We start from the raw sequence: 12,920 nt of genomic DNA on the forward strand, positions 1-12,920 counted from the left end.
ATCAAATAATTATTTTCAATACGTTTTGTAACATTATTAGAGCCCTCTAGACATGGGATAACACCCCTATAGCACCTTTACACTCTTACGTAGTAGATATAATAGATGTAAATAAGACTCCTGCTTGTGTGTGTGTGTTGCTGTAAAAGCCTTCCCTAGGGGAGCAGAGTGACCGGCGAACAGGAAGTGGTGTCAGGGGTTCAGCGTTGAGTTTTAGCTAGGCATGGATTACAGCCACAGCGGTAGCCTGGGTTTTTAGCAAGGATAAATAATAAAATAAGAGCCTGTTGTTCGAGTCCGGTGCTTGGCGTCTCAGTGACACCTAGTGACAAGTGGAGAATAATACGTCAACCTCTTTCGATGCCTTATATTTGTATTTGAGTGACGGAGAAGCTTTTATCTTAAAACATATGCATGAATATTATTTACTTTAGACTTTTTACAAAAAATGGTAAAAGTTTAGAGAGCTGTGGTTTACAGTATGAAAACTAGGAATTTTTAGATTAGCAGTTTTTCTGTCAGGCAGGGCTGTCCTGTGTGTCCATTTTGAGACCCTTTTTGAAATGCTTGAGGTTTTCAGCTCCCATTTGACTAATTACCTGCCAGGCCGATGACATTCCAATCAGCTGTGGCGCGCGTCGCCATGGCAACGAGCCCGCTAAGTTTCCTCGTACGTGCTTCATATCATAACTACTTTTCTTGACATTTTTATCATCAGCATTCCAATGAAGAGCCAAGACTATTTGTTTCGACTTGTCGAGTTCATTCATAGCGTCCATTGATTCCTATTAGCTCCCGGCCACGCCCACGGCGTGGACAAGCTCGCCGGCGTGTCGGTGTGTTGTATATACAGTAGCAGGTGGCGGCTGCTGGCTTGTGCGTACGCGTATTGTTTGGACCGGATAGTTTGTTGCTTTGCTGGAGCGGCTAATTTGACCATCTGGACTATTTAAAGGCGCAGCAGAGGGGCCGCAAACAACAAAGACGTCCCAACCAGATATGGCGGATGAAGGAATAGGAGACGGACACGCGTGTATGATTGTGTTTTGTGCTCGGTTGGCTTGCCAAACCAGTCAGAAAAGAGGAAGATTAACATCTGAACCAATGACAAGCACACTGATTAACGTGGACTCGCTGCACATCTGCTGTCAAACGTCTGTTCTTCGTCCACAACGTTAGGCGCACCTGCGCTCCGTACAGGAATCCCTCGCCACTTTACGCTTTGAATTTCCCAGCTTCACTCTATCATGGTCTTTCATTGGTGATAGAATACGGCCAGTTATTAGTGGGGGGTGTGAACGATACACCCATGTGACCGCATATCCGCTTTGACGAGCTACAGCCTCTACCGCACGGCGGCACCATTATTAAAAAGTTTGACACCCATCAGTGAGATTGACTTCAAAGTTCTATAACTGTAACTTTAATGCGGTTGGTCGAATACGACAAGTATGTGTGTGTGTGTTTGTGAAATATGAGCAAGATTGATCAAAAAACATGGCCGCCAATCACGTCTTACTTACTTCCTATCTGTAATTCAACGATGGTAAAAGTTTGAGGATGTTACATGTACGCCAGCATATCACAAATGGTGTCAACAGCAACAGGTACAGCTTCCCTGCAAAGAAAAAAAGTCAACACAACAGCTTTAATAATTCAACAAAAGTAGTCCGTGTGGAGAATATTGTTCTCGGCATCAAAAGGCGGGAATGAAAGCTTAAAGTACACAGCGTGTTTTCAAGCGGCGTGAATAAGGACGTACCCCATGGCGTGTTGTTGTCTTTGCAGTAGTACGCTGACACGCGTTCTCCCTTCAGGAACGTTCTGCAAATATTAGGAGGTAGAAGATGCTGCCCTAATTTTGCACCCACTGCTGGGAACTTTGGGATTATACAAATAACTTAATCTCAGTGTGATAGCGTTAAAAACGCCAGTGCTTCATACCTAATGAGGCGCTAAATTCGCTGCAATCATTGATGAATAAGTCATGGTTACACCACCGCGGAATCCTGATTGTTCTGAAGGTAGCGTCGGAAGCCTCGGGAGCGACTTCACTCGAGGTTCGTCAAAGCAAAGCTAGCAGACGTTTTTCTCCCAACTTTTTTCTTCAAACTTCTAAAAACCAGAGCGAGAGCGAGTGGAGGAAATGTGAATAAAAGCCTGTTGGGCTGATTGGAGGTGAAGTTGGTAGGTTGGTAGGTATATAGGGATGAATATGAGTGTGAATGCTCATATGTGCCCTGCCATTGACTATACCAGGCCGGGTGGGATAGGCTCCTGCATACCTGCATATGTACAGATATGGGCAGATACTGATTATTGTTGGACTGCTAGACTGCCAACAGTGTTGTGTTCGAGTCAGAACAACATGCATGTCGTTGCACTGCGATCGGGCGCCGCTTCGCTTCCTACCGTTTGAATCGGGATTCTACTCTCAAGCGGCCTGCTTGTTTGTTTCAGACCAGATTGGTGATCGTATACGCTTGAAGAAAAACGCAAACAAACGAAGCAGACCCTCGTAACCAGACCTGTGACCAGCGTGAACGCACCTCCTTGTTGGAGAAATGCTCTAAACGTGTTTAAAGTCACGCTGGGGGCCTCCAGAACCACTTCCTTCAAAATCCGTCAAACAAAGCCATCAGCGACTTCTACAAACGCTAATGAAAGCAAAGAACGCAAACTCCGTCTTGTAGCTGCATGGTTAGCAGCAGTGAAGGCAGGCCGAGACAATGACGCAAACGAGACAAGGCAAAGACGTTAAGGGGAGAAAAAAAACGTTAGCGGCGTCAGAGGGCGACGCAGGTGGCGTGCGTGGTGTCGGATGTGCGTTTGTTGTGTTGTCACTGTTAAAGCGCTCCTTTTCCCTTTGAGGTGGCTGTCAAAAGACGCTGTGTTGTTTTTAAAGAACTGATATCCTATCTGGTGTCGTCTTTTTTTGTCCCTGCGATAAATGTTTTTCTTGCAAAACTTGAAGGTCTTGCTGAATGTTTTTTTGTTTTTTTTTTTCCCACGTAAAGCTTGTTTGCTTGCATGCCTTCTCACCAGCATGGCTGTGCATGAACACTCAAACATCGGAAAACAATCCTTCCTGTATTTGAAGCTCGCCCCCTCTTGACTTTGTCCCTGTCCGTGCCTGTCCACGTCTTGTCCTTGTAGTAAACGAAGGCGGCGTGAGACAGGCCTCAAACTCCTGCCCGGACCCGGGAGAGCCGGAGAATGGTAAACGCCACGGCAACGACTTCAGGTACGGCCTTAGCTAGCATTGCTCACACAGTCCACTCAAACAAAGCTATTGATTTTTGAAAAAACATAATTATCTGGGAATTGCTTTGCTGTGACTGTTACTATACTTCAAGGTCACTGGTAGTGTTCTCAGTACTCTGTAAAGAAGTACTGACTGACACAGTATCCAAGTATATTGGTCTTAGTATCCATGTGTTAGAATTGCGAAAATTTAACTTGAAATTTGAGTGTGCAGAAATTCACAGGCACACCAATAATAACATAATCATAATCATTATCATTATCATCATCATCATCATCATAATACGGGCTACTGCTTCAGCCATAACCCTGAGACTTAGACTCAACTCTGGACTCCTTAACCCCTGATTTCACTTCTTGTCCTCTGTATGGAACACATTTACCGCACCGCCACACAAACAGATTTATTTATGTCTTAAAGGGCTTATTTTCTCTTATTATGTCTACTATATTGGCTACTAGGAGTGTGAATGTGACTAGAGGGGCGTTAATAATGTTAAGCCCATAATTAGAAGGTCGTAAACAGGTTTTATATGCTCTAACTATAAAAAATAAGCAATTAAAAATAACCAAAAAATCCATCCATCCATTTTCTATGCCCCTTATCCTCACTAGGGTGGGGGGATGCTGGAGCCTATCCCAGCTGTCTTTGGGCGAGAGGCGGGGTACACCCTGGACTGGTGGCCAGCCAATCACAGGGCACATATAGACAAACAACCATTCACACTCACATTCATACCTATGGACAATTTGGAGTGGCTAATTAACCTAGCATGTTTTTGGAATGTGGGAGGAAACCGGAGTACCCGGAGAAAACCCACGCATGCACGGGGAGAACATGCAAACTCCACACAGAGATGGCCGAGCTGCGATCCAAACTCAATGTGTGTATTTCGTCCTGGTAAGATGGTCGTAGAAGACCACCGAAGGAGTGAACACGAACAGAGTGAAAGGCAGAACGAAAATCAGTGCGATAATTATGGTAGACCCTAATTGAATTCTTTTGTCGGAATTCTCGTGTGTGTGGACATGGCCACAGATTGACTAGCATCTACCATCTATTATGCATGCCTGCGTTTGCACGGCGGGAGCAAACCTTCTCTCTTTCTGTTGTGCAGCATTGGCAGCGTGGTCCAGTTCAGCTGTGATGAAGACTACGTCCTCCAGGGCAGCAAAAGCATCAGCTGCCAGAGGGTAGCTGAAGTATTCGCAGCCTGGAGCGACCACAGGCCGGTCTGCAAAGGTAAGGACAAATATATTGTTGTTTTTATTTTTCCGTCTTGTTTGGCAAGCGTCTACGAGTACTGCAGTGCTGCAGCTGATTTGTTGTGTAACAGAGAATATGCAAGTATATGCATTACTACACATTACTATCAATCAGAGTATTTGGATGGATTCATTTGGGGCAGGAGTGACATCAGACCGGCCGGCGACATCAGAGATTGTTTTGATATACTGTACGATATGAAGTCACATTTTTTAGCCCGGCGTTCACCCGCACTTTCTGAGCGATGACATCCTCAGGTTCCATTGGACTGTGACAAGATGGAGAAAGAGCAATCAAAAGCTCCAGACTCCAGAGAAGCCATGCCACATGTGGACTTTCTCCAAAGCAGTCAGTGTGTTGCCTTGGCCTTTTGTCCTTGGGTAAGAAGGAAAAAAAAAAACACAATATCGCTGCTGGTTTGGGGCTTACTAACAAACCGGCAGGGGTGCTAACGTTTACTTCAGGTGTTGTTCCTCACAAGCGACATCCAACTCTTCATCTCCTCAGAAAACTTTCACAAGACACTCGGCTTGGCCTAAGCGCTCCACTTTGGCACAGCGGCTTTCCCTACTCAAACTTGCATACTGATAGCGGGGCCAGACAAAGACGGAGGGCGTCCGTCACGTTAAATGCCAAAGTCGTTTGTCAACGTCTCTCGCTCTCTTCAGGAGGGCTTCGCCTTTGCTGGACTGCAGAGACACTCTTGATGATACGCCGCCAAATTCATGGTGTGTGTGTGTGCATCCCCGTGTGCGACCACGAAAGGGATTAGTTGGTCAGTCAACTAATCAATAAGCGAATAATCAATCAGCCATGCAAATAGGAAATGTAACTTTGGATGAAGCAGTCAATGTACGTTGGTAAATTCTTGTTTAACTTTGAGGTTGAAATCGGGGAAAAAAGATGAAATGCAAAATACCTAAAAGCGATTTCTCATCCTTAGCTTTTCTTCCTGGTTCTTGGGACCGACTTGCTATCGGAGAAGCAGTCAATGATCACACAATTTATGAGCTTTGTATTTGGTGACAGTGCTGGACTGCGGCATCGACGAGGACGATCGATACAGAGCCAAGAATGAGCGTACAGTATATATCCTGCGTATCGTAGCAGTCGCCGCACTTGTCTGGAACGTGGAACTTATGCTACGTTCACACCGACGCCGAATCGATGGCGAATTAAATCGGCGAGCAAAGCGGCGGCAAAGCGTAACAAAGCTTAATGAAAGCGTAAAGACCGTAATACAGCGTAAGAAAGGTTTGAGCAATTCGGGACATTTGGCAAGAGCGCCAAAATTTTTTAAACTGTTTAAAAATTTGAGGCGATCTGTCACAAATTGCGTAAAGCGGGGACAGCGTATTAAAGCTTATCAAAGCGTCACAAAGCTTATCAAAGTTTTGCTCAAAGCGTAGGAAAGCTTAACAGAGCTTGGTTCAAAGGATCAATGGATCTGCTGCATCTTTATATATGCTCTGGATCAGAGGCGGGATGCAGTCGGGATCTCGAAATTTTCCATTGCGTAACAGAGCTTAACAAATGCACAAAAGAGCTTGATAATCGTATCAGAGCGTTATTTAAAGCGTGATAAGCGCACCAAAGCTTATCAATGAGTATTAAAGCGTATCAAAGCGTGATTTAAAGCGTAACAAATCCTGATCAATTGGCATCAAAGCGTGAGTAGCCGTAGCGATTCGGGAAATAATTTGTCGCCTAAAGCGGGAACGAATTTCGTATCAGAGCGTATCAGAGCTTATCAGAGCATAAACATATCTGAGGAGATCGTGAGATTTTTTGAAAAATGACGCCGAATTCGTCGCCGATTCAAAGCGCGACATTCGGCGTCGGTGTGAACGTAGCATTAAAGGATCCCTGACATGATTCGTCAACATTCCTTAGAGGACCGCACTTCCAGTTCTGGTTGGACTTCGCTGATGAGGAACGTAGCTATGGTCAGTTGCTCCACGCTGTTTACCTGCGCGGATGAGTCTGGCGTCGCATCTGTGGTCTTCAGCCACAACGAGGACACAACGGGGACAAAGAACCACAACGGGAAAGTAACACCGAGCAATTGTGACTGACGTGTGAAGCTGCATGAGAAATTTCTAAACAAGCCGACTTACAGGGTTTCAAAACAGCTCCACCATATTTGTCAGAAAAATAATAGCACGGTTGTAGCACAGTAAGGCTCCATGTTTTGACAAATTTGTCAAAACTTTTGTGTGCAGCGGTTCATGAGTAGAAACGCTCCTGACACAAACAAATGCATTTAAGTGAGAGAAAAAAAACCTTAAATATGTATGCATTTGCCACTAGTGTTAAATATAAGGTCAAATATGAGCTACATGTAAGAAAGAGGAAAAAGTGGTCTTCTAGCGCTTCTATGACTTGAAGTAAAATCCCTGTTACTCGTGTGACAAGTAAGAAGAGCTGATGTGACATTTACATTCAGCCAAGCCCACCACGGCTCTACCTGCTCGCGCTGACAGCGTAATCCGCCCACAATTCCCCAGGTAATTTAGTATTTTTTGCAGATGGCGATGTCGTGTTTGCACCAACTTAAGCTGGTCTGGGCTAGAAATTGCCAAAAGGAATGAGGTACCTTAGCAGTACAATAGGAGCAAAGGTAGTTTCAAAGCTTCTTGATGTTCCCCATCGCCGTGTAATCTCTCCACTCCTTGATTGGACAAGTGTGCTTGCTTGCGGGGCGTATCAGCAATACTGTACTGGATATTAAATTCTTTCCACCCCAAGGGGGAGGGTTCTACTTTGTGACAAGCGTAGCGCTCTCAATATTCCACACTATGCTCCTTAAAGTAAGCCATTGCCACCAAAACATCCCATTTCAAGCTCTGGGGCTTTGTTTGCAATGTTTGCATTTGCTGTGGAAATGATCCTGGCGTCGCCTCCGGTTCAAATAAAGTCTCAGCCTTGTTCTTGTCAAAGTAGATATGGAACGGCGTTACGCTGTCCTTCACGTCACCCCGGCGTGCTCTGAGATATGGGATTTATTTACAAACAGGTGTTGGATAAAGGAGATTTCCTGTGTCCGTGCTGTTCTTACTTAATCACGTTACCAACAGTGTTGTTGTTCCTACGGTGGACAAGCACATGATGGCTTGGTCACTGAGCTCACTGAGCACTTGGACCCGTGTTTGACACAACTGCTTCGAAAATAACCATCAGATAGTCATTGATAGTCATTGGTCCCTCATTGACATCAAATAGTCATTGATAGTCATTGGTCCCTCATTGACATCAAATATTCATTGGTCCCTCATTGTCATCAAATAGTCATTGATAGTCGTTGGTCCCTCATTGACATCAAATAGTTATTGATAGTCATTGGTCCCTCATTGATATCAAATAGTTATTGATAGTCATCGGTCCCGCATTGACATCAAATAGTCATTGATAGTAATTAATAGTCATTGGTCCGTCATTGACATCAAATAGTTATTGATAGTCATTGGTCCCTCATTGACATCAAATAGTTATTGATTGATAGTCATTGGTCCCTCATTGATATCAAATAGTCACTGATAGTCATTGGTCCCTCATTGACATCAGATAGTCATTGGTCCGTCATTGACATCAAATAGTCGTTGATAGTCGTTGGTCCCTCATTGACATCAGATAGTCATTGGTCCGTCATTGACATCAAATAGTCATTGATAGTCGTTGGTCCCTCATTGACAGCAGATAGTCATTGATAGTCATTGGTCCCTCATTGACATCAGATAGTCATTGGTCCCTCATTGTCATCAAATAGTCATTGATAGTCATTGATGGTCCCTCTTGACATCAAATAGTCATTGATAGTTATTGGTCCCTCATTGACATCAAATAGTCATTGATAGTCATTGGTCCCTCTCGACATCAAAGAGTCATTGATAGTCGTTGGTCCTTCATTGACCGTGGTGAATTGGTTCAGGGTTCCAGACCTGAAGTAGGATTCCTTGTTCATTTTAGTGTTGCTATAGTTTCATAGAGCATGGACAACAATTCTAAATAACATAATGAATAAGAAAATAAACAAGATAATAATAACAAAACAGCAGGATTTATCAATTAATATATTTTTGCCGGCGTAAAGACCCGACTGCTTACCGCGGCTCTATTACACCCATGTTACCTGAAGTTGTGCGCCAGGAAAGAAAGGCAAACTGTGGTAGTTTCCTGGTGAAAGCAGGAGGCTTGCCAGGTATGCTAACATCTTTTAGGTGGCAAACTGCTTAAGACGCACCCAACAGCGCCTCTGCTGTTTGCAGCCAAGTAATGCAATCCATACGCTCTGTTTTCCATAGCACAGCTTAAACCTTTCAACCTCAACCTTTTTTTTTTTTTAATAAAACTTTTCACATCTCGTTGTCATCACTGGTGGGTTCGTTCGAGGGCAACACCGATCCAGTCATCACAGCCGAGATTTAACGACAGCATTTAATCGCTCATTATATCATCCTTTGTGATGATGATGATGATCCCTAAAGAGACATTAACGATCCTAAATTGGCAATCGGGCAGAATCAGGAAGTGTAATGTCTCTAATAATGAGTTGGATAATAAGGTTGATTGTTGTGGAGCCATCCGAAACCAAGGGAGACGGTGCTATGATAATGTTTCCACCAGCCTTTAGTGACGACTATGTTTATTCTATATCCTTTACTACTACTTTACTACTCTCTTACTCATGAACTGTAGCACACTGATAGCTAGGAATAAGGTGCGTTATCACAATCAACTTTTGCTCCTAATTGACACTTTTTTGGCTTTTCTTACCATTTGTTGATTTTTGTGTATTTTTTTGACATTTACATAGTTTTCTTGTAATATCATGACTGTATTCCTATAGTAGCTAGACTTTACGACTCCAAATTGTCCATAGGTATGAATGTGGGTGGGAATGGTTGTCTATATGTGCCCTGTGATTGGCTGGCCACCAGTCCAGGGTGGACCCCGCCTCTCGTCTGCTGGAGCCTATTCCAGCTGACAGGGATAGGCTCCAACCCAAGTCTTCCTGATCTCCGGAATGTCCAACCACTCGGCCATATTAATTTTTTGTTGCACATAATACTTTATTTACAATAACTTTATTAATTTTTAATTATTCTACTTTTTTTCCTCGCAATATTGTGACTTTATTCCCGCAAAATTACTGCTGTTTTTTTGCATTTTTGCCGTTCCCCCTCCCCCATTTTGTTGTGTGTATAATGTGCCAAAATAAACAGCTTTGGTCCGCAAATGGCTCCCAGGCTGCACTTTTACACCCACTGTAACTTTAGTGCAGTGGGTGCTGATCAGATTTGCCACAAAATTTGGTCCATACCTTCAGTGAGCTGACAAGCAAATGTGTGTCAAATTTGAAAACATGGCCGCCACCCATTGACCCTTCTTGTAATGATATCCTTATTTCCTTTAGTATCCTTTAGTCTTCCAAAGCAGTTTCACCACCACACATAGGGGGCGCCATTGATGTGCCATATAAATGATAGGGAACAACAGAAATGTGTGAAAGCGTCCACTCTGTGAATGCTTTCAGACGAGGGAGACAGACTGACGGTCACACAAACATGGACGGCGCCCATGTGGCATGTTGATAAATGGACAGATGGCCAAATCCAGCCGACCAAATCTGTGTTAGCGAGAGCGAGATGAGGACATCAGGGGTGTTAAGTCAATCTCCTTCAAACTCCAGCTTTTGAATAAAGCATCTCACTGTGCACATATTCATAGTGTTGGTGCTGTATAAAAGAAAATTACTCTTCCCTTTTTTTTTTCTTTTTTTTTTACACTCGACCAATTGGGACGCCTCGCCAGCTTAATGATGTCATCAATCATCCTGCGAGTCCATTGGTCAATCTTTCCTTGTATTGGCAGCCTGTTAAAAGTACCCGCTTGGGAGCACCACCCTCAAATTTCTCCAATCGGAGTGACCGCTTTAACTTTGTTCAAACTTTTTCTCATTCATCAACAAGCCCAGCAACAAAAAAGCTTCTTTAGGTGGAGATGCAAAGTTTAATCTGACTTGGACACAAAAACATAAACAAGGGACATTTTTGTTTGTTATGGGGGTTTTGGGACCCCCGCAAGTGGAGAATTGTACTGAGTGAATTTTTCTGTCAATTCCAATAGCACTAAAGAAGAGGTCAACTCGTTTTAAGTGTGTCCCTTACATCGGCCAAAAAGCCTTGCTTCCCGTAGATCAGGGGTCTCAAACACGCGGCCTGCGGGCCGGACACTAGTTTGAGGCCCCCGCATTGATATGAAAGTTTAATGTTAGTGCAGCCCGCGCAAGTTTGATATGGATGCTGTATGGTATCATGTACCCACAAAAAATTATTACGTTTGATTAATGGTCATGTTAAAGGTTAAATAACTGTTAATAGTTATCCTCCCTATCCGTGTGGAAGTGGTAAGTTTTGGGCTTTTTTAAGTTTAAAGGAAATAACTTGGAGGCTACCGTTTAGGTCGCTAGCTCTCTAGTTTGCGAGTTAGCATGTGTCTCAAGACCCTGCAGTTGCGCAATATGTTGTAAATAAAAAGAGTATAAATGTGACTATAGTCGTGTTTTGTCATGTCTACAGGGCTCTAATAATGCTTTGTTCATTTTAATCTGAAAAAAATCATTTGTCTACCCACCAACTATATGTGGTTTCTATGTGGTTTTTATTATTTGCTGTTTTATTATTATTATATTTATTTATTACTGATTGATTGATTTTCTTTATTCTTTATTTGTTTATTTTTCATCTTATTTTGTGCAGAAAAATAAAAATGAAGATATTTGAGAACAGTGGAATGTTTTATCAGCACTTTTATTGTAGAAAATCGGAACCAAAGCACTGAAAAAGTTTGTATATGTTTTCTGTTTTTAATAAATGCAGTTTTTTTGTTGTTTTTTTTTAAAACCTGATGTGGCCCAGTCTCACCCAGACCCTAGCTCCAGTGGCCCCAAGGCAAATTGAGTTTGAGACCCCTGCCGTAGATGGAGGGAGGTCTAAACTAGGAGAAATTAGGAGAAAGTTCTGGCACATCACTGCTGTCGTTTCGAGTCCTGTTTAACTGTGGTTGAATCAACGAGTGGCGCTCCCTTCAAAAATCGAACTGAAGATGTGGCTTGTTTTTGCTTGTCAATACGCCACGACTCAACTTTCTATAGCAGCCTTTCAGAGCGCCTCTCAAACGTCTGCGTGACCGCCTGAACTATCCATCGTTCGTCAACAAGCTGAGCAGTTGAAAACTTATTTAATATGAGATGCAAAGTGATTAAAACTCTGAATAAGGGCTTTAGAAATAACTAAAAAATGTCCTCTAACTGTAATTCCATCAACTAATAAATGCGGCTTGATCAAGTGCTTCCATTAAAGGACACTGCCAGTCATCCACGATCCTTATGTGAGACATCAACACAAATGTCTCACATAAGGATCGTGGATGATGACTTTTCCTCAACCATTATTATTATAATATATTATAATTATTATTATTCATTCATTCATGCATTTTCTACCGGTTTTCCTCACAGGGGTCGCGGGGGGTGCTGGAGCCTATCCCAGCTGTCTTTGGGCGAGAGGCGGGGTACACCCTGGACTGGTGGCCAGCCAATCACAGGGCACATATAGACAAACAACCATTCACACTCACATTCATACCTATGGACAATTTGGAGTGGCCAATTAACCTAGCATGTTTTTGGAATGTGGGAGGAAACCGGAGTACCCGGAGAAAACCCACGCATGGACGGGGAGAACATGCAAACTCCACACAGAGACGGCCGAGGGTGGAATTGAACCCTGATCGCCTAGCTGTGAGGCCTACGCGCTAACCATTCGAATCCCGTGCCGCCTATTATTATTCATTTTTTAGTAAATATTTTCCAGCTGGTGTGAGTCTGTCCTTGAACGTTTCCTGAAAAGAAAGCGCTAGCACGTGTCCTTGGTGTTGCTGTGTTGCAGCTGAATACAAAGCGCATCCCTCGGGGGCTAAGGCGGGGAGGGGTGACCCTCTAACCTCCAAGGCCGATCCCCTTGCCGAGACCATGTGGAACTTGAAATGGCGACAGTCGGGAATCTTCTGCCTGTCCCTGCTGGGGATTTTAAATTGTGAACAACATTGTTATTGTGTTAGAGTGACTTTTTAGTGGCGACTTATTTTTTTTGTGGCTTCACCACATATCTTAAATAAAACCTGGAGACGTCAATCAGCTACAGATGTCGGAGCTGTAAGTTTGATCATTTTGTTTTTCTTCAGTGAATATGCTAAGCTAGCATGATGCTGGTAAAATGTGACTGTAATGTTAGCACTGTGCCATGCTAGCTTTGCGAGTTTGACGTCATGATTGGGGTTGAAGACCCCACGTGTCACGTGATGTCTTTTGGGAACTTTTATGTTTTTT

The 12,920-nt window shown here is 43.4% G+C and overlaps 1 protein-coding gene across 2 annotated transcripts in view; it reads left to right on the forward strand.

Moving 5' to 3' along the window:
- The window catches only part of csmd3b (CUB and Sushi multiple domains 3b), a 240,614-nt gene that overhangs the window by 145,027 nt on the left and 82,667 nt on the right, over positions 1-12,920 (forward strand). For both annotated transcript variants that reach the window (XM_058047094.1, XM_058047093.1), the window contains exons 8-9: positions 3,157-3,244; positions 4,383-4,507. In XM_058047094.1, coding sequence (XP_057903077.1) covers positions 3,157-3,244; positions 4,383-4,507 — 213 coding nt within the window. The remainder of the gene's footprint in view (positions 1-3,156; positions 3,245-4,382; positions 4,508-12,920) is intronic.

This window comes from Doryrhamphus excisus, chromosome 14, assembly GCF_030265055.1.
Source record: "Doryrhamphus excisus isolate RoL2022-K1 chromosome 14, RoL_Dexc_1.0, whole genome shotgun sequence".
NCBI lineage: Eukaryota > Metazoa > Chordata > Actinopteri > Syngnathiformes > Syngnathidae > Doryrhamphus > Doryrhamphus excisus.